This window comes from Lissotriton helveticus, chromosome 5_1 (genome assembly GCF_964261635.1).
Source record: "Lissotriton helveticus chromosome 5_1, aLisHel1.1, whole genome shotgun sequence".
NCBI classification, from domain to species: Eukaryota; Metazoa; Chordata; class Amphibia; order Caudata; family Salamandridae; genus Lissotriton; species Lissotriton helveticus.
Genome location: NC_136065.1, coordinates 1,280,328,410 through 1,280,350,573, shown reverse-complemented (window position 1 = coordinate 1,280,350,573; position 22,164 = coordinate 1,280,328,410). Strand labels below are relative to the sequence as shown.

Sequence of the window (22,164 nt, the reverse complement as noted above, 5' to 3'; positions counted from 1 at the left end):
CGGGACTGAATCTAGGATCCAGTCCTGTTGTTAGCAACGTAATCTACAAAGTAATTAATTGCATTTAAGCAGAAATTCCCATTTAGCTCAATGTTGCATTGTTTGAAATTATGTTGCCTATTGCAACAAACTGTAACTACTGCATTCAAAAAGTCTATTGCCTATTTGAAAAGTATTTAACTAAACTAACTCATCCTGAGAAAGTATATTTTGATACCTTGTTGGTTCTAAAATAAAACAACTATATCTTTGGATACAAAACAATTGGCCTACAATTCAGTTCTTGAGTGTGTGAGACCATTTGCTGACCGAGTGTACAACAAATGCTTTACACTGTCCTCTGATACTGCCTTACTGCTCGACCAAGCTACCACTATAGAGAGTAAGGTCACACCTAACTTTAGCCTCTGCCATACCTCTGGGGACTCTATACACACTGTACCTTACTTTGGTTCAGTACATATCGAGCCACTTTCCTACAGGGTGTGCCAACCTCTACCAAACCCACCCATCAGCTGGGGGAGGCGAGGTGAAGCTCCACTCCAGGCTCTCGTCATCTTGAGGATGGGGAGCCCTACCCAATCAGAGACCGGCTAATGCTCCCCTCTCACTAGAGAGTGGCAGGATAGGGGGTGTACTCACCCCAGGGAAGGGACCCATTACTCCATGACATTCCCCTACCTGTAATGCCCCTAAATTTAGTATTTACCTGAACCTTCCTTCCTCAGATCCCGATTCCAAAACTACAAAGAAGAACAAGAAGAAAGAAGACACCAACTGACTTGGCCCCAGCCCTACAGGCCTGTCGACCCTTGAACCTGCTCCTGCTAAAACCCAGCGTCTCCTGTGGTCAGCAATCTCGAAAACCCCGTAGGACTTGACTGCCTTGCTCATCCAAGGACTGGGACTCCCACGAGCAGTGGTTCTGCTCAAAGATCTACAACCCCTGGTGCCAGCCAGGAACCGCGAATCTAGCACACTATGCACCCGCCGAGCCCGGCCCATGCCTGAGTGGAAAAAGACCACGAGGACGCCCCCCGGCGACTGTGACCAAGAATCCAGCACACAAGGACCCTCATTGACGCTCCTGACGACGCCTGCAACCTCACAACCAGGAACCCCTCCAACTGTGACCAGCAGATGGTAAGATTTCCCAACACCAAAAGACACCCTGGCGCCCCACGGCCCCCTGTGCCCAACTCCTGGGTGTCTACCTAACCTACAGCTTTCCAACTTATCTCTCGAAGTGGTGGTCGCACCTAAAGAATCTCCGTCTACGAGCTTGCAGCCTTTGTTCATCTTGCAACTTTCCCATTGAAATACATTGGGCGCCCGACGACCCAAAAGCACCCTACACCCAGCCGCCTGAGTGCCACTGGAAGTGCAGCATCTGTTCTATTCTACTTCCTCACTTGCCCTGTGTAAGTGACCAGGAGCTCAGCTCCCACAGCCGCAAGGCCTTCCTGCTAGCAGCCACCAACCAAAGGCCCCCAGCCAGCCCTAGGCTATCATTGTGCCTACTCACTCTGCACCCGGCTGCTGCTGTGCCGCTGAGGGTGTAACAACTGTACCTACCTGAACCTGGGAGACCCCTGAGTCTTGCCCCATAACCTTAACTCTGCCAGTCGAGTACTTACCTGAAAACCGATAACTCACTGTTCGAGGCATATGGGCTGCAGACCACACACTATAGCATTAGATCACCATCTGGTGGTGGGCCCGGATGATTACACTTTGTTGTCTTGGAAGAGTCTTTGTCTGTTGGGCGACTCCTCCCTTAGATCGTAGTGCGCATGGGCATCGACTCCATCCTCAGATTGTTTTTTTCCGCCATCGGGCTCGGATGTGTTCATCGTTCGGTCCCGTTACTGACCGCTTTTCGAACCCAAAAATCAATCTACAACATCGACATCGTCTTCGACACTGATTCCGGTTATCCGCGTCGAAGAAAGGATACCCTTCTCGATTCCAGCGTTTGTCGGGGCCTTTGGGCCCAAGGCTTATGGAAAGAACACCCTTCAAGAAGTGCCCTCAGTGTGGACACAAATTTCCCCACACTGACCAAGAGGTTTGCAACCTGTGCTTGTCTTCAGAGCACGAGAGTCGAGACTGTGAGGCCTGCGCTTCATTCCGGTCCAAGAAAACTATCAGGGACCGTCGAGCTCGAAGAGCTATGGAGCAGTCATCGTCGTCGACACCAGACCTTATCATCGCTGAGGCGCCGATCTAGGTAGACGCCGAAGAACAGCAAGAAGACGTCGCTTCCAAAGCAGAGGATTCAGCTTCCAGAGACGAGAATCGATCCGAAGATGACTATCTTCTTCCAGCTGGTCAACAAGTCGTGAGTAAGAGCGTCCACCCTGTTCACCCCAACATATCGGGACAGGCTTCGGTTCCACCTCCATCTTCGGGTCCAGGTGCACACCGACCAAAACCTTCCGACACCCCGCCTTAAGGCTCTGCAGCGAAGAGTACTAGAAAGCCTCCAGTCGACTCGGGCTTGAGTCAGTCTGTCGGTCCCGAAAAGCAGAAGGTAATAAAGCCAAAGTCCACACGGGCACCGAAACATCCATCGGTACTGAAAACAGGCAAGCCGAAACAAAGTTTGGCGCCGAAAGAGGTTCCCACAGTTACCGAACCAAAAACGACTCCGGTTCGAAAAAAGCGGACCCGAAAACAGTTCCAATATCGAAACATGTTTCGGCTCCAAAGGCAGACTAATCTAGATTGGGAACAAAAGCTTCGGATCCAAAAAGCACAGATCCAAAGAAAAGACAAGAAAAGCCTTCGGAACCGAAGCCAAGAACCGTTCCAAAGACAATAGACAATGCAAAGGCTAAAACTCTCCACCCCCAAACAGATAAATCGGCGCTGAAAAAGGATTTGCCAATAGAAGAGCTTTACCAGCCTGATGCAAGGCAAAAAACTCAATTCATCCAAAGACTGGACATGTATACACAGTGCCTGAAAAGAGGAAAATGGACTATCCTAAACCACCGCCGGTTCCTCTTAAAAAGAATGTTAAAACTTTCCCTTTAAGAATTCCTTAATCAGAAGTAGAAGTGCCAGTAGATATCTCTCCTGTACATTCTCCACCCAGTACCACAGCATGAGGACCATGGGGATACCTACTCACAAGAAATAGAGAGTGAACATCAAATGGATGATATTAATGATCCAGATATGGCTGGGCCATCAGGTGACCCATGGGAAGACTATAATGCACCAGATGCACCAGATCTACCACAAGTCTAGGCCATCTCCCCCTGATGACCCCATTGGGTTCACACAGCTCATTCATAGAGCAGCCACTTTCCATTGAGTAGACGTACATACATATCCAATAGAAGAAGACTTTCTAATGGACACACTGTTATCTTCACATAAAACTACTACCACTTTGCCAATACTTAACGGAGTGGTATGACATGTACCAGAAATATTTAAAGACCCAGTCAGAGCCAGGGTAATTAACCCTAGGTTAGAAAAGAAGTACAAAGCGGCTCCAACTGACCCAGCATATATTAAAGGTCAATTGCCACTAGACTCAATGGTAGTGTCAAATGCGAGAAAGAGAGCTAACTCGCAGACAACAGGGGATGCTCCACCCCCGATAAAGAGTCTAAGCTTTTGGATGCTTCAGGAAAACGCACCATCTCACAAGCAGCCAATATATGGAGGATTGCTAACACTCAAGCTCTGTTAGTGAGATATGACAGAGCTCATTATGAAGAGTTAGTCACTCATGCAACACTTGCCACAACAATATAAGACTAGGGCTTCTGACCTAATACAGGAAGGCAAGATTATATCAAATACCTCCATAAGATGCGCACTAGACACTGCAGACACAGCATCTAGATCAGTAAATACAGGGGTACTGTTGCGCAGACATGCATGGTTACGCATCTCTGGGTTCAAACCAGAAGTACAAGCCAGTATATTGAACCAACCATTTGACCAACATGATCTTTTCGGGCCAGCAGTGGACAGTGCACTAGAAAAGATGAAACAATATACTGATACGGAAAAATCAATGCATATATATATATATATATATATATATATATATATATAGTTATATAGTATAACCATAGCATAGCAAAAAAATTCCATAAGCAGTATTGTAACATAGCAATCAATAGAAAAAAACTTGTCACTTTATTAGCTCATCCAAGTCATTAGATATAGTCCAAATTCCAGTCAATCAGGTGTCAGCACCCTCTAGAACCTTTTCCCCAGAGGCTCAGAACCTCCGATTTTCTACTGCACGTCGTGTGAAGGGAGTCTCCCTGAGCTCTGCTCAGTAATTCAACTTTCCACTTCAGGATTTCTACTTACATCTTCACTACCATGTCTACTACACAGAGATCACTCTTCAGACACTGTGAGTCTTGTGGTAAATTGCAACTTCATTCAGAAGACCCACACAAAAAGTGTATCTAATACCTACATCTTGACCATCAGGTGAGAGATTGTAAAATATGCTGGACTTTTCTGCAAAAGACCGAGAAGGACGTCTACTTCTGTTACTACAGAAGTTCAAGATGAAGGATGACCCATTATCAGATGTTGAGAGTGATTCCTCTCTCAAGACTGTTGCCGCTAAGAAAAGGACTAGTGAGGCGGAGATGACTTCTCCGAAGGCTAAGGTATTGAAGAAACACCACTCTTTTAAACGTGAAGACTAGCCTTTCTCATTAAAAGGGACTCCAGCTCTCCCTAAGGGTCAGTCTCCACCTTCTACGCCTCCGAGATCTAAGTCTCAGGCTTCAAAATCTCTGAGAGAATTTTTCCAAAGAAAATTTGCATCTCTACGACAAAGCTCGTCGTCGATTCCTCCGCTGAGGAAGTCCTCAGTCGTCACAACTACGACAACGACTGTTACCTTCTCATCGCCTAAACCTGTTATGGTGATGTTGTCGCTGTCTTCTCCGTCGATGCTTGTCTCAGTGACTGTGCGGCCTAAGCCAACTACTACCTCTCTCTCTTCGTCGATGAAGAAAAAGAAGCAGCATTCATTGACAGATGCATCTTCGTCGACGAGACCCTCCAATGATCAACCGGGTCAGTCGACGCCTGCCTGATCGACGCCTTCCTGATCTACGGTCCCTTATTTTTAGAGTTTTATAGAGCGCGAACCAGACCCGTAAAGGTATCAGAGCACTTCACAGGATTGACAGGTGGTACAGGCAGTATTGGGATGGGTGTATACACCTGGGATAGGAACAGATGGCTGCATTATACATGGAAAGAATCTTAGGCAATAACATATTCCGGATACAGGTGGGATAAAAACAGGTAGATGGATTATAAGAGAGCAGCTGTCTCAATTCCCGGGCGGGATGCCCAGAAGTGCCGGATAGGTGTCCTCCGGAAAAACCATGGGTAATGCCGAATAGACTGAGAAACAAAATTGGTGAGGTGAGCTTGACTGTCCCTTCGTCGACTGTTGCTTCGTCTATGGCAATGAAGTCTTTACAATCAGAGGTACAGATATGTCTCTCGTCGACGGCTGCAGCCTCGTTGGCGGAATCTCTGGTATCACATTCAGGTTTGATGCCTCTAGTAAATATCATAAACAAAATGGAATCCACAAGGTGGAAGGTGGTTGTTACCACAATGGTGGGGAGCAACCAGGGTTGTTAAAATACCCCTCACACACCAACAGGCCCCTTGGTGTCATGCTTCATCATCGGGGTCTTCGCAAACCTCTGCGGGATGCGGCGTGCTACGACTTTACGACTACGCAGGAGCACTTTAATTGTGAACTATGTGTTTGGTGTGTGTGGGTAAATAATGTGAGTGGTGAGGTGAAAATGAAAAAATTAAAAAAATACCTGGCACGTGAGTACTGAAAAAATTTTATTAAGTCTCCGGCTGGTATTGTTAAAAAGAGTGCTAGGATGGTTGTGGTCTACTAATTAGGGTAACCCAACCATGTCAGTGCGTCGACATGTTTCGGAGTTTGAAGAACTCCTTCTTCAGGACGAGGATGTGCACTACTTATCCCCACCTTACTCACATGTGTGTAGATTTTAAAGTGTGCTCTACAAAAATTAGATAAGGTGAAAATGTACCTATCTATGTTTAAAGTAAGGTCCGTTGTGCCCAATTGGCGATTAAAGACACCTGTAAACAGAAAAATCAAGTAAAAAACAGGATAATACATGTTTTCTAATCTCATACTGTGTAAATGCACAGGAGGGTAACAAGGAACAAAAGTGAAGGTCCAGGAACCCTGAAAAAAGGAAAAAGAAACAGAAAAACGAACAACACATGAACTGAGACACACATTCAAGCACAGTATCTGATAGGCCCTCTAAGGGTATAGTTTCTGACACAGATGTGTTGCTTACTTATGAAAAGAGGTTACATGGCCTCATGAGCCACAGCGCGTTGGGGGGTCCGTTCTACCCGATATGGCAACCTGTGAGGTATTCAAGGAAATGGATCAAAATGATGTAATCCCTCGCTGTTGATGAAAGTTTACACTCCACATCCACACATTCAGACACACTCACGGTTACTCCCAGGGCTGTCTGGCTTCCTACCCCTCCACGCGGCTCCGACGAGTGAATTGTGAGGTGAGGAGCGGGCTTTTTATAGTCTGGCTGACTTCAATTAGCCGCTGATTGAAAGCGGAATAAGCCCATAAATGTACATTGCCTTTAGTCTCCTTGCCGCTTCTGCGCGCAATGGGAAGAGCATTTCGGTGTAACCGCGCATGTGCGGTAGAGCAGTGAGGGCCGGGCGCGCATGCGCGGCCACTTGGTTATGTGCATGACAGCAATGGGGCAGTGTATTTCGCTTCGCGCATGCGCGAAAGGATGCCGTGTCTGTCTCCGCTCTCAGGAGATGTCGGAGGGATCACAAACGTTAAATTTGCAGAGATGGGATAGTGACACCCTGCATAAAACGCCTGAGAAATCAAGGATCCGGGCAAACCTTGATATATTAAGGAAAAAGGAGCTTTTTTAAAAAATAATACTGTCAAAAAAATACTATCAGCCTGGAGCAGCGAAATGACAGTGTCAGCCAACCTAAGTAGAACTACAAAATACATAATACATAATTACATGAGTTATGATCTTAGAAGCCCTTTGAGGTATAGGTGCAGTTATTGCTTGCAGATGTGGTTAATACATTACAGAATGTTGGTCAGGATATCCACCTAAGTAATGACTTATGGGGAAAACAGGCTCATGCATAATACATAATGCATAATTACATGAGTTATGATCTCAGAAGCCCTTTGAGGTGTAGGTGCAGTTATTACTTGCAGATAAGGTTTATACAACATAGAATGTTGGTCAGGATGTTCACCTAAGTAATGAGTTTTGGGAAAAACAGGCTCATACAGTTGGATACAGCGGTTAATAGGTTACTGCAGTAGGTGGCTGGCAGTTCCTAGGCGTACCTGGCATTGTCGTGTGGGTTTCTTAGCGTAATTGGCTCCATGGAATGGAGTCGTTCAACCCCGTTACGTCTGAGCCCAGACGAAACACCCATCTTTGTTCTTTCTCAAATAAGCCTCTTTCTGATGGTAACTGCTCAATAACAGTCCAATGTATGTCATTCACACAGTGCTGTGCTTCTAGAAAATGAGATGCCATTTTCGTTGTCTGTTTCTTGCACCTCACATTGCTCTTGTGTTCGTTAATCCTAGTTTTCACTGCACGTGTGGTCATTCCCACATACTCTCTACCACAAGGGCACGTAATGAGATACACCACATTACGGCTGTTGCAATTCGTGACAGCACGTTGTTCCCACTTCTCGCCATTGCTGAATTCTAGAATCAGGCTTTTCTCGGTCAAGTGGCAGTTGTTACAATTCCCACACGGGTAGTGCCCATGTAGTCCTTTCAGCCTTGTTTGCTGTATTACATTGGTTTGGGGTCTTGTGTGGACCAGAATGTCCTTCAGGTTTCTTCCCCTCCTATGGGCAAAGATGGGTTTTTCCAGATCCAGACTCACACTTGTCAGGATGCGCCAATGTTTTTTTATCAGTTTGGATACCTGGTTCGACACCGGGCTGTAGGTCGTGACACAGACTGGTCTGCCTGATTCCTCTTTTGGTGGGTTGTCATCCAGAAGAGCTTCACGGTTGTTGTTCCTGGCTCTTTTCATTGCCTGGGTAATGATCTTATCTGGGTATTTCCTTTGTTGTAATTTTTTACTCAGATCCCGAGCCTGGATTTTATACTTCCCCACATCGCTGCAGTTGCGCCGTAGGCGAAGGAACTGCCCATATGGTAGGTTCTCTCTTAGGTGACGTGGATGAAAACTGTCGAACCTAAGGAGGCAGTTCCTTGCTGTGGGTTTGAAGTGTGTCTCCGTCTTTAAAAAGCCAGCTTCATGATAAATGTTAAGGTCTAGAAAGACCATGGACTCATTGGACATTTGATGAGTGAATTTCAGAAATTCATTTTGGTTGTTAATCCATTGCATGAAATCCATGACCGATTGGTTATTACCTTCCCATATGACCAAGACGTCGTCAATATAACGTTTCCAGGATAGGATTTTACTCCTGAACGGGTTGTCTTGGTGAAGGATTTTGGTGGTCTCTAGATGGTGTACGTAGAGACCTGCCAAGCTAGGAGCAAATGTGCTCCCCATGCTTGTCCCATGGCGCTGCAAGTAGAGGGTGCCTTCATACTCAAAAAAGTTTTTGGTGAGGGCCATCGAGATGCACTCCATCACCACGCCTCGTGGGGTATGGTAAAGCCATGGTTTGCTGTATAGAACTTCCTCAATGATGTTGAGGGTTTCATCGTGTGGGAGACTGGTGTATAGGCTCTCCACATCGAGGCTCAGTAAGATTTGAGAGGAAGGATTGAAAGGATGGTTTTTCAGTAATTGGAGTATGGCTTTTGTATCCTTGAGATACGTATCAGTGGCCTGTACCAATGGTCTCAGGAAAGCATCTGCGAACTTGGAGAGAGGTTCTAATATTGATGCAATGCCAGACACGATGGGGCGACCAGGGGGGTTTTCAAGATTTTTATGAACCTTGGGTATCGTATAAAAATACGGTATTCGTGGGTTCTTTTGTGTTAAGAAAGGGGCCTCTTTTTTCGTAAGCCAATCATGGCTTAGAGCTTCTTCAGTCATTGATCCTACTCTGATTCGTATGGACTCTGTGGGGTCCTCTTCCAGAACCTGATAGTTCCTTCTGTCTGCGAGGAGTCTCCTGCATTCTTGATCGTACGCCGTTGTTGTCTGAATCACAACGGCCCCGCCCTTGTCCGCGGGTTTTATGATGATTAATTTGTTTTGTGATAATTCCCTCACAGCTCCGTTCTCCACTCTGCTCATGTTCTGAAAGACCCTAGAGTCTGTATCCACTTTGCCTAACTCTGACATCACGGCTTTTTCAAAAGCTAAAACCTCCACTGGGAGCTGGTTATCCTGTGGTGTAAAAGAAGATTTTGGTTTCAAACCCGTGTCGGATGTCTCGACTCTGGGTGCTTGATTGTGGAAGAAAGCCTTTAGCTTGATGGTCCTAATGAAATCCTGGACCTCTTTGTGTAAAAGAAAAATGTCTGGCTTGTTCGTGGGTACATAGCCTAAGCCTTTATTCAATACTTTTTCTTGTATTTCAGTTAGTGGCCACGGGGATATGTTTATGACTAAGTTCCTCTCTTGCTGGTTGAGGCTTGACCCGCTGTCATACTCCTGGTGTGCATTCTGGGGTCTGATTCTGTCACCGGTTGCCAGGTGACATTGTTCCCTCTCTTGTTCCTGCCTCTGTTGGATCCTGGGCCCCACGATAAAAAAGGTTGTGGATTTTGTTGTTGTGCGGTTGATTGGTCTTCCCCCCATTGTGGGTACATTGGACCCATTGGCGGTGGGCCATACTGATATTGTGGAAACTGGAAAGGGCCCTGAAAAGGGTTGAACATGGGTGGTCCTTGGAAACCTCGCCATCCTCTTTGGCGTGGATACTGGTTTCTCTGTTGCCGATAACCACCCCTTTGTTGTCTTTTGTTCCTAAATCCCCCAGAGTTGTTACTGGAAGAACTCCCATCAGAGTTGACGCTGTCAGCATCACTGGTATTGCCACTAGCCACATAGTCCGCTTTGGTGTAGGGGTAAGCCCATTCCGCTGTAAAGCGGTCCTTGTCCTTTTTAAATTTGTTAAATTTACTCTGTTTTAAAGTGGCTTCGAAATCAGACATTTGTTTGTTAAGTTCTTCCAAACCTTTCTTTAAATCAGCCGGTTGGATATAACCTTTTAGTTGGACTTCCAATCTCTGTATCTCAATCTTTAATTCTTGGGATTTTTTACTCGCCGTCTGAACTATCAGTACCAGCCAGTCCCTGGTGCAATGCCAGGAGATTAAGGACCATGCTTTTTTGAAGGCCAAGTCGTCTTGGAAGATAAAAGGTTCACAATTAAAGTGCTCCTGCGTAGTCGTGAAGTCGTAGCACGCCGCATCCCGCAGAGGTTTGCGAAGACCCCGATGATGAAGCATGACACCAAGGGGCCTGTTGGTGTGTGAGGGGTATTTTAACAACCCTGGTTGCTCCCCACCATTGTGGTAACAACCACCTTCCACCTTGTGGATTCCATTTTGTTTATGATATTTGCTAGGGGAGACAGAATCCACTACTCCCTCTCCCTCCCTCTTATGTTAAAGATTATTTGATGCCTCTAGTGCCTTTAAAGCCTTCAGCAGCCCTTTTGTCGCCTTCAGAACCAAAAAAGGTCTCTCTGCTTCAGCTTAGACAGTCTTCAATGGACCTTTTATTGCCAATCCAAGCTTCTCTTAATCTTCTTGTGCAATTGTTGGATTATGGGGCAGATGAGGAGGATTCAGAGGAAGATGATAGGTTTCGAGTTGCTCATACTCCTTCAGAGCTTCTCATCAAGTGCCAGGATATTGATGATGACCAAGAGAATGACTATTACTCCGAGCCAAATATTCAATCGTAGCCTGAAAATCCGACTGCACAGATACTTTGTCACTCATTTCTAATTTGCAACACATGCTTGACAGCTACTACTGCCGCTTTCCTCCGTCTTCTTCAGTCATTGGGCTGCCCCCTCCGATTTCTCTGGTGACATCTACTTCTCCAGTATTGAATCTTTCATAGATTCACATGCTTGTATCTTTCCTGTCGTTATGGTGGGAATCTCACGGTAACAGAATTTTCATAGCAGTACCATAGAGAAAAACTGCATAGAAAATCCCATAGGGAATGACATAATTTGGTAACCAGACCTCCTCATTGTTTGGTGCAAAACTAAGCCAATCCGCAGAAAGCTCTGACATCACACTCCCCAGCAGAGCTCTCCTACCTCAGATTTCCAACAGCCTTCGTGTGAGAAGGAGTCTCCCTGAGATTTGTTCAGTTCTGTTCCTGAGTGAACTTTTGACCTTTTCAACTGACAAGTTTCTTTCTGGATTTAAGGTACTGTGCTTCATCTAGTATCTTAATATGGCAAAAAGCTCTAAAAAGAGGCTTTTCAGGCCCTGCAGATGTTGTGGAAGAGCTAGACTTTATTCTGAAGATCCACATAAAGACTGCTTATATTGCCTTCATCCCAAGCATGTGGCTAAGGACTGCAAACACTGCAGAACCTTTTCAGCTAAAACTTTGAGGGATATAAGGCACGTCTTCTGTTGTGGCTTCAGAACAAGAAGGCCACCTCAGATTCAGAGGAAGTATCCACGAGCCAGTCTTCTAAAAAGAGGAAGTCTTCCACTTCAGAAGAATTAGTGGATCCTAAAAAACAAAAAACTAAGGGAAAAGAGACATCTTCATTTTCTCTCCGTCACACTCCTCTGAAGACATTCTCAGTTTCAAGGGGAGTGTCTTCTGCTCCGTCGACGAAGACTGTGGTGTCTCCAGGGCTAGTATCTGTGAAGACGTCGTCGACACCGTCGATAACAGTCGATCTCGACGACGACTGAGGCGTCGACGGCAGTGACCAACACTACTCCGTCGACTGGAAGAGCAGCATCCTAGTCGACGATCTCAGTGACGACTACCTCGTCGACGACTACTCAGTCGACAGCAGTTCCGTCGACGACCATTCGATTTTCGACGGGAGCTTCGTCGACTACGACTTTTAAATCGTCGAAGACTATGATCTCTTACAGATCTTTCCAATCGTCGACGGGCTCATAATGAGTTTACGGCGTGGACAAAAATTTCTCCGCTTCCACCGTCAAATTTAGTAGAACTACAGGAGTCTGATGATGAGGAATCTTCAGGAGTGGCTTGCAGTCCCTCTCAACTGCAGATTAAAAGTCAAGAGACTGATGAGGAGGAGGTTCAAGAGGTTTATTCTTTTAAGGATCGTCCTGAGGCAAAATCTAAGAGATATGAGTAATCATATGACTATGAGGAGGAAGAAGAACCACATACTGAGGAGAGGGAAAAATCCATCTCAATGCCTGTCTGTCTGGTGACTGATTTACATCACATGATTGACTACTATCGTCGTTTTCCCGAACCTAATGCTCCCGCTGCAAATGCTCCAGTCACACCGGCCCAGGTGCCAGTAGTTCAGCCAGTTCCTACGGTGCAAAAATTGCGATCTCCTCCAGTTGTCACAATACGGGACAACTTTACGGGGAGTGATGGAGAAGACCAGCCAGAAGGAGAACTTCAAGATACTCCAATGGGTGTTGAATGGGATGAATACATTTTGCCCACAACTCCTTCGTTATCACCTTCACCAGCGAACTCTCCTCCACAGGACATTGGAGGATTTCATGATATTATGGAGAAAGCAGCTAAAAGGTTTGAGCTCCAGCTGCCAGTACAGGAAACAGAATGTTTCCTATATGATTTCAAGGAGGATTCGAGGAAGTCTGTAAGATCAATCCCAACCATCCAACATATCTGGGATGAAGGTTTAAAAATCTTGAAAACATCAGCATCTGTGGCGGCTTCGGTGCCTAGGATAGAGTAGAAATACAGGGCGCCAGAATCTTCACCTGCGTATTTGATTGGGCATCCACGTCCAGAATCTGTGGTAATGCAGGCAGCACAGAGACAATCTCAAAATCCTGTCTCGACATCTGTAGCTCCCCCTGGCAAGGAAGGAAGACGAATGGATGGAGCAGGGAAGAGTTTTGCAATAATGGCAGCGTCTTCTATCAAAGCGGCAAATGCTATGGCTCTCATCAGTCGTTATAGCAGACAGATGTGGTCCGATATTGCGCCATTGTTGGCTCACCTTCCGGAGGATAAAAAAGAGGAAGCATCAGCTATTTTACAGGATGGGGTTAGGGCGGCCTCCGAATCCATTGATCTGGCTATGGACATCCTTTTAGTGGCGTTTCGTCAAATGCCGGAAGCAGTGGCTCTCAGAAGACGAGGTTGGCTGAAGGCCACTTCTTTTAGACCGGAGGTACAGGCACAAATCGTTGACATGTCTTTCGACCGAGAGAATCTCTTCGGTAAACACATCGATGATGCTCTCCAAGGAATCAAGGCAGATATGGACACAGCGCGGGCGCTGGGGTCTCTTCAGGAGGGCAGATTCCAGTCCTTTCGGAAGAGAGGATCTAGAGGCCAATTCAGCTAAAGATCTTTGTACCAGTCCAACAGGTACCAGCCATACAGTCAGCAAGGTTATCGTCAATATGCCAGTAACCAGCTATATCGTTCCTCAAATCCCTCTTACAATCAGCAATCCAGAGGAAAGAATGCAGCGAGGGGAAAAGCACAGCAAACTAATAGACGGCAGTGACTTCATCAAGGCGCCCTCCACTTGGTCCGACCCAGGCAACGACCATTATCTCTTTTTTTCGAAACAATGGCTGTCGATAACAGACAGATGGGTACTGGATATAATTCACCAAGGCCATACCATGGAATTTGTACTGAGGCCCCCAAATCAACCTCCTGTCTTCAGACAGCCGCAACATCTATCAGCTCTCAATGCAGACGTATTATCTCCGATAGAAAAAGGGGCCATAGAGAAAGTTCCGTTTCCTTCGCAAGGGAAAGGATTTTACTCACGTTTTTCTGATAAAGAAAAAACAAACATCAAAATGGATGCAGGTAATGGACCTGAGGGATCTGAACCAATTCATCAAGAAAATTCCGTTCCGCATGCTCTCACTTTAGGAGATTCTCTTACTTCTACGCAAAAAAGATTTCATGGCATCCCTGGATCTCTTAGACATTCCGATTCATGTAAAGCACAGAAAGTATCTGCGTTTTGTAGTGGAAGGGTGCCACTACCAATTCAAAGTGCTGCCTTATGGACTAAAATCGGCTCCAAGGGTCTTTACAAAGTGCATGGCACCAGTGGCAGCTCACCTGAGACTACAAGGGCACCAAATCTTCCCATATCTGGGCGAATGGCTTATAAAAGGATCATCTTACAAGGAAGTCCAGATCTCTCTAAAATGCTGCATGGATCTATTTCGTTGCCTGGGCCTACCAGTCAACCTGGAAAAGTCGTCCCTAGTGCCTTCGCAATCCCTTCAATTTCTAGGGGCCATGTTTCACACAAAGAAGCCTATCCGTCAGAGGAGCGCATTCAAAAAGTTTTAAACCTGGCATCAACCCTACAGTTAAAAAAGTACACTTCAGTGGGAATATACAAGTCCTTGTTGGGGATGATGTCTTCCTGTATCCCATCGATACCAAATTGCCGTCTGCATATGAGACCATTGCAGAAACTCCTCGACAAGCAGCGGATTCAGAAAAGCCGTACAGAATCTGTGCACAGTCCAGAAAAAGATTCACACTGCACAAAGACGAGGTTACTTATCTGTAGTAGTTGTGAGCTTGAAGACTTTTATGGAATCACATATGTACATGTGAAAAGGCCTGTGGACTAGAATTATGCTTCCACCACTCCAGTCATGTACCCTGGTTCGAGAGGGCAGTAGCCACTCTGAATGGGGGTAAATTTTGTAGTGTCTCCTGCTCTGATGATGACAAAAACAGCATGCAGTACCTCCAGTGGGGTTACATGATTGATAGACTTAATGAACACAGGGCTGTCCGAAAACATCCAAGGCCTAGAGTGTTGCAGTTTCCTAAAGCCTTGGAGTGCACCTGCACCAAAACACAAGTCATCCGCTCTCACTTTTTTGTCGGAATCCCATTTCTAAGTCAGCATGCTCCTGCTAACAGAGTGACAGAACATAGTAGTAAAAAAAAAATTACTAAATTGAACACTGATTGGAGGGGCTGTGCATGTGACAGCATTGTGCCAGAAGGGACCACATTCACAGAGTGGTGATCCCCTCTCGGACACATTCACACTGACAGCACACTCATCCTTAAGAATTCATAAGATGAAAGAATCCCTTAAAATCAGGTGGATTCATGGGAAGATAAGAGCTCCTGTCAGCAGAGCAAGAAACACAAGGATGTTGGACGCAGTGGAAATCACAACACTGATAGCAAGGGGTGTGAGGGCATATCCCCTATAAGGACCAACTAGGTATTGGGTGGTACCCCTTATCTGTTTGTAAGATACACCTACTTAAAATGTGCAATAGCCTAGAAGTGCACAGAAAATAGTAATTATTTAGGAATAATAACTTTTAAAACCACCTCATGTGCATGGCTTAGTCAGATCTAATTTATTGTTGACTTGCTGACAGGATATCCTATGTGTTTAAGCCTGTCTATATTGTGGAATAATGAGAGTATGTGGTTGGTGTAAACATGAATAGTGTAGTGTTCTTTTTCATTTTGTTTATTTTGTATTTTATGTACTTTTTCTTTATAACATTGTTCAAGGAGCTGATGTGTATATATGTCCATGAGCCTCATGATCTGGTCATAATGGTGTCAGGCAGCAAGGCTCCAAAATCTTGAGTTCTCTACCTGGCAGTCTCAAAAATCCATTGGTTACAAAGCTACACTGCACGAATGAGCAGTGGTCCTATGTTAACCAATGTTGTACCACCTACTGCTATTAAAGTAAGACAGCGGGTTTCCCCTAGCTACCCAAGAGTGTCAAGTGAAGTTCCCTGCCTATCCAGTTTGGTCCTATAACAACAGTTTTAAACTGCAGTAGTCAGAGTCTACTGTCCACTAAATCCTGCCTAATGATGCTAAGAAACCTGCATAGTAGCCTCCGAGATAAAACTGGATCCACACACACTTGCAAAATGGATATTTGCGTCTTTAAGCAATTGAATTTCATGAGAAGACACCAAAGTTGGGTGGCTACTGTTTATGCTTCACTGTGCAAAGTTCAAATTTTGTTGCATTGCCCTATTGAGTTGACACTAGAAGGCTTATGTTTGCTGCGTGCAAACTCCTCAGTTTGTGCTAGAGTGATCTTTAGTCTATTGCCTGATTGCAGAGACTTGGACTCGTGGTGCCCTCATAGGAAGCGGACAAGTAGACACTTTACACTTTTCGCATTTGATTTACATTTTTGTAGCAGATTTGCATGTTGCATGTGCAAGTTTACTATTTAATGCGTTGTTCTTTCTAATTCTCAGATGGCCACCTTGGGAGAAGCTCGTCTCAGGGAGATGGAAGCCTTACATGCTCTAAGAACACTTAATGAAGAGAAGTTGCTGTCCAGTGAGGAGGACTTGGATTGGCGAGTGTGCATTTGTCAAGAAGCTCCAGCTTCTCCTATGATACAATGTGAACTCTGCAGGGGCTCATTCCACACGCATTGTGTTACCTTGCCCAGTGTGCAGCAGGGACAGAGAGTATGGCTGTGTCCTCAGTGTCATAGATCACAGAAGCCACCTTTAGAAAAGATTCTGCCTTTGCTCGCTTCCCTGCAGCGCATCCGCGTGCGACTACCTGAGGGGGATGCTCTGCGCTTCATGATCGAGCGCACTGTGAACTGGCAGCACAGAGCACAACACATGCTGTCTTCAGGGAACATTGCACTGTCACTGGACAGATGTGGCACAGGACAGTTGTACAACAGATGGCAAGCTACAGCAGGGCAGCTCCCAGAGACGAACAAGGTAAGAACAGACCTTGTTTGCATATTAATCAGTCACCTGTTCAGTTTCTTTAGTTGCTATAGCTGCTACGTCAGTAGCAGTAATCCGATCTAAGTGTGCACTAAAGCCCACTTGCATGTTCTATTGCATTTGTATATAACGTACTACACCTGACAAGTCGTTAAAGGGCTTTCGGCAGATGGCATTCTACTTCGAAACCCAAAGTTCTGTAGTAGGGGATCTCTGTGTATAGTCCTAATCTGTGAATAGTCCCGCCCATGTGCGGAGACCCCTGAGCAATCAAAATAGTCTCTTAAGTCGTCTTCTTCTGCAGTCCTGCATAGACACTTAAGAGAAAATAAAAGACAAATAATGCAGCCTGACATTAACAAGGCTACATTGGCCAGCACTTCCTGAAGTGAAAAGAATAGCCAAATAATATCATAAAATTTTACACATTTTACAGAGTTTCACCACACATAGAGAAACTCCCTTTCACAAAAATCCTTTGCATGATAGAGAGGAAGGGTTGAACAGACAAGCCTCATAGGCTGTCATTATGTGTCTGGAAAAGGGGTACCATGCCTTTAAGGAACCCTCCAGAGACCCTCAGTATTCCATGATGACAAGCCAAAGGCAAGTTACTTTCCGTTCTTTTTTCTGGCTCCTGATAGCAGGACCCTGGAGCATTGAGCTCTACCTTTTTGGGTATATCTTCAATTTTTGAATATTTTCCTCTATCTTGTCGAAATGCTAGCTTTATTCAACAAGTGCCCTGAGTGTGGTAGGAAGAAGGCCAAGTCAGACCCCCACAAAGTGTGCAAACTCTGTCTTCCTGCTACCCATGTACCTGACTCCTGGGATATTTGCCATTCTTTCTTCAAGAGAACCCAGCGTGACAGGGAGAAGATTTGTCTCCAAGGCCTGGAGCAGAGGAGACCTCAAGAAGCAGGTGGGACCTCAGGCCATGTAGGGACTCCATCTTCAGCCTCTGCCTGTGCATCAGCCTCTGGGGGGGCTCCCCAGTCAAGAACAGGCCCGGAAACTGCACCGGTCCCGGTCGACGTCGAGGACTTCGATGTCAGCGTCGAGAGGTATGACTACCATCTGTTCCCCGTCGACACAGGGCTCTGGGTCGAAGCGACGTCAAGGGGTAGGACTTCGAGACCTCGGACGAGGTCGACGTCTAGGACTTCACCGGTGTCGACACACCATCGTCGTGCTGAGTCCCGAAGAGGCAGGCGCTCGCCGTCAAGGGGACACTGCCGTTAGCCTTCAAGGTCGACACGAAGATCGACGTCGAAGATCGACGTCGAAGATCGACGTCGAAGATCGACGTCGAAGATCGACGTCGAAGATTGACGTCGAAGATTGACGTCGAAGATTGACGTCGAAGATTGACGTCGAAGATTGACGTCGAAGATTGACGTCGAAGATTGACGTCGAAGATTGACGTCGAAGATTGACGTCGAAGATCGACGTCGAAGATCGACGTCGAAGATCGACATCTAGAAGATCGACATCTAGAAGATCGACATCTAGAAGATCGACATCTAGAAGATCAACATCTAGAAGATCGACATCTAGAAGATCGACATCTAGAAGATCGACATCTAGAAGATCGACATCTAGAAGATCGACTACAAAAAAATCGATGTCGAGGAGAGCCACGTCGAGGAGATCTCCGTCGAGGAAGGAAAAGTCAACGTCGAAGAGGAACTCCACTCCCCAGACGGGGTCTAGTGTGGTGAGCGTCTCTTCATCAGAGAGTTCCCGGTCGCAGCGGCGCCGGCGTTCCTCCCCAGGAGAGTCTACCTCCAGAGCATCCTCTCAGAGGCCTGCTCGTAAAAAGAGGAGAGCACTTGAGTATCCGGACTCTGAATACTCAAGGACCTACTCGCCCTCAAGGCCTAGGACACCTGCTCCTCCACGTCGTCAACTACCTCCTCCTACTCCTCCTCCTCCACCGCCTCCTCCTCCTTCTCCTCCTCTTCCACCTCCGCCTCTACAACCGAGGCCTTTGATTCCTGCTCAGCCGCCTCTTTTTCCGCAACAGCCTGTGCTGGTGGGTCTGACGAGACCCAGGAAACCAAGGTCACGATCACGGGGGAGGCATCGCTCTCGCAGTGAGCAGTTGCGGTCCATGCATACCAGATACACGGACTCTTCCAGTAACAGGAGGTATTAGCCTACTTTGTCTCACTCTCCTCCAACGAGGGTGTCACCAATGGATGACATCGTGATGTTTCAGGATGTGCTGTTGAGGGTAGCAGCAAAGTTGGGGATAGCACTGATGGTGCCCACCCCTTCCACCTCTATCTTCTTTGAAACACTACAGCGTAAGCTCTTGTCTCGCCCTTTGCTACCTTTGGTGCCAGGGTTGGAGGAACCGGTCATGGAGCTGATCCTGACGCCGGCCTCCTTTAAGTCTGCCCCATCCCGGCTTAAGAAGTAGTACAGGCCCCCGGATTTGGATCTGGCGTTCCTGAGAACGGATCCTACCCTGGATTCGGTTATTGTTACAGCGGCCAAGAAGCAACACTCTACTGCTCCTTCGTCAACGGGCCCTCCAGGCAAGGAGAGACGTTAAATGTATTCAGCAGGGAGAAAGGTCTGCAGTACGGCAGCCACTTCTATGAAAGCTGCTAGTTCGACATCACTTCTGGGTCGGTATGACCGCTCATTGTGGGAGTCCCTGCAACAATTCATTGAACTCCTCCCGAGTGACAGAAGGGAAGACTTCCAGGAAATCTTGAATGAGGGCATAATGGTTTCTAACCAAGTCAGCAGCGCGGCTGCGGATGCCTCTCTCCTGGCGGCTCATGGGTACTGCCATGGAGTAAACTCGAGACGCTACTCCTGGTTGCGCCTTACCTCTCAAGCCGGAGGCGCAACAGCGTATTGCCAACTTGCGCTTTTCGGGCACTACCCTCTTCGGGACTCATGCAGATGAGGAGATGGCTCGCATGAAGGCAGAAGTTGAGACGCTGAAAGCTGTTGGTTTGGAGAAACCAAAGGACCAGCGGAAGTCTTTCCGCACCTTCCAGAGGTGCTACTCCTCCCAACGATTCCAGCGAGGGCAGGGTCGCCAAGCTGGCCAACAACAGAAACAACAATATCAGAGGCAGCCCTTCCCGAAGCGCCAGAGGGGCAGAGGTGGTCAGCAGGCCTCACCGGGGAATAGGGGCCCGGCTGGGTCGAAGCCCTGAGGGATTACTTCCCCCACTCGGGTGGGGGGAAGCATTCAGAATTACCCGGCAGAGTGGAGAAAAATTACTCTGGACAAGTGGGTGCTGAATATTGTTTACAATGGATACAGTCTTCGTTTTGTCAGCCCTCTTCCAGCTATTCCACCGGTTCGCTCGCAATACCAGCTGTGCGAGCTCCAAGCGGAGGCCGATACCCTGTTAAGAAAAAGGGCGATAGAAGACCTCCCTCTGTCTCAAAGGGGAAAGGGTTTATATTCCAGGTTCTTTCTGGTGCGCAAGAAGGACAAGAAAGAGTTCAGGCCCATTCTGGGTTTGCGACAAGCAAACAAGTGGATCCGCAAGGAGAATTTTCGCGTGCTGTCCTTGTACCAGATTTATCCTCCGCTGCATCGAGGAGACTGGCTTTGCGCAATAGATCTGCAGGATGCGTACTTCCATGTACCTATTGCACAGAAACATTGCAAGTTCCTACGCTTCCCTGTCTGCACCAACCACTATCAGTACACCGTACTTCCGTTTGGTCTGAAGTCTGCACCCAGGACTTTTTCGAAATGCATGGCAATGGTGGTGGCGCACCTGAGAAAGAACAAGGTGTTTGTCTACCCGTACCTGGACGACTGGTTGATCAAAGCCTCCACCTTCCAGGAAGCACAATTGCATTTCAACAGGACGGCTGTTCTGTTGTGTGATCTGGGTCTACACATCAACCTGTCCAAGTCTGTTCCGACTCCTGTTCAGTGTCTGCAGTACTTGGGAGCCTCCATCGAAGCTCTCAGAGCAAGCGTGTTTCCTTCGGAGGAGCGACGCTTATCGATTCTTCGGAAGGCTCAGAGACTCATGTCCGTTCCATCAACGACGGTGAGGACAGTGTTGTCTCTCTTTGGGTCGATGGCTTCTTGCATATTCCTCACACTGCATGCCCGCCTTCATATGAGACCTCTGCAGGCATGTCTGGAGGATCAATAGGACCAGAAACGAGGGAACTGGGAGGACAAAATCAGGCTGTCTCAACATGCTCAGCAGTCCCTGAAGTGGTGGTGTTCAGCAGAGAATCTCCTCAGTGGGGTTCCATTCCACAAGGACATTCCAATACAGACCAATGTGATGGATGCGTCTCTCCAGGGCTGGGGAGCGCATTCGGAGCATCTGCAAATTCAGGGGACGTGGTCCCAGGCTGAGTCCAAGTACCATATCCATTTTCTGGAACTCAGAGCTGTTCACTTGGCACTGAAGGCCTTTCATCCATCCTTCCAGACCAACTTCCTGCTTGAACAGACGGACAATACGACCATGATGTATTACCTCAACAAGCAGGGAGGCTCGAGATCGCGCACACTGTCTCAGGAAGCGCAGGCGATCTGGCACTGGCTGCTAACCAGAAGACTGACGAGAACGGCTACCCATCTACCAGGTGTGCAGAATGCTCAGGCGGACGCACTCAGCAGGCTCGTTCAGGAGCACTACAAGTGGGTCTTAAACGACGAGGTGCTAGGAAACCTCTGCGAAAGGTGGGGCACTCCAGACGTAGATCTGTTCGCCACCGCGGAAAACAGCAAATGCCGAGACTTTGCCTCCAGGTTTTACCAACTGGGGACTCTGGGGAATGCGCTATGGATCAGCTGGTCGAACAGCTTTCTATACGCTTTTCCACCCATTCCCCTGATTCCGGCAGTGCTCATCAAGCTGTCTCAATCCAGAGCACGAATGATCCTCATTGCTTCAGAGTGGCCTCGACCGTGGTGGTTCACAGACCTGCTCCACCGGGCACTGGACTTCGGTTCCCAGTCACCGGGGGGTGGGGGGGATGTCCTCGTGGTCTTGGATCACTCGGGCATAGGGTGGGCTTGGCGGGTGGGCTGGATTCGCGGTTCCTGGCTGGCACCAGTGGTGTAGCTGTTGGAGCAGAGCCTCTGCTCATGGGAGTCCCAGTCTGTTAGAGGGTCAAGGAAGGCAGGTCCTCCGGGTTGTCCAAGATTGCTGTCCGCAGGAGTTGCTGGGATTTAGCAGGAGATGGTTCCAGAGTCGACAGGCCGGTAAGGCTGGGGC

The 22,164-nt window shown here is 47.3% G+C and overlaps 1 protein-coding gene across 2 annotated transcripts in view; it reads left to right on the top strand.

Annotated features, from left to right (window-relative positions):
• Positions 1-22,164, top strand: part of KDM5B (lysine demethylase 5B) — an 877,335-nt gene that overhangs the window by 706,347 nt on the left and 148,824 nt on the right. For both annotated transcript variants that reach the window (XM_078644101.1, XM_078644102.1), the window contains one exon: positions 16,445-16,930. In XM_078644101.1, the coding sequence (XP_078500227.1) occupies positions 16,445-16,930 (486 nt within the window). The remainder of the gene's footprint in view (positions 1-16,444; positions 16,931-22,164) is intronic.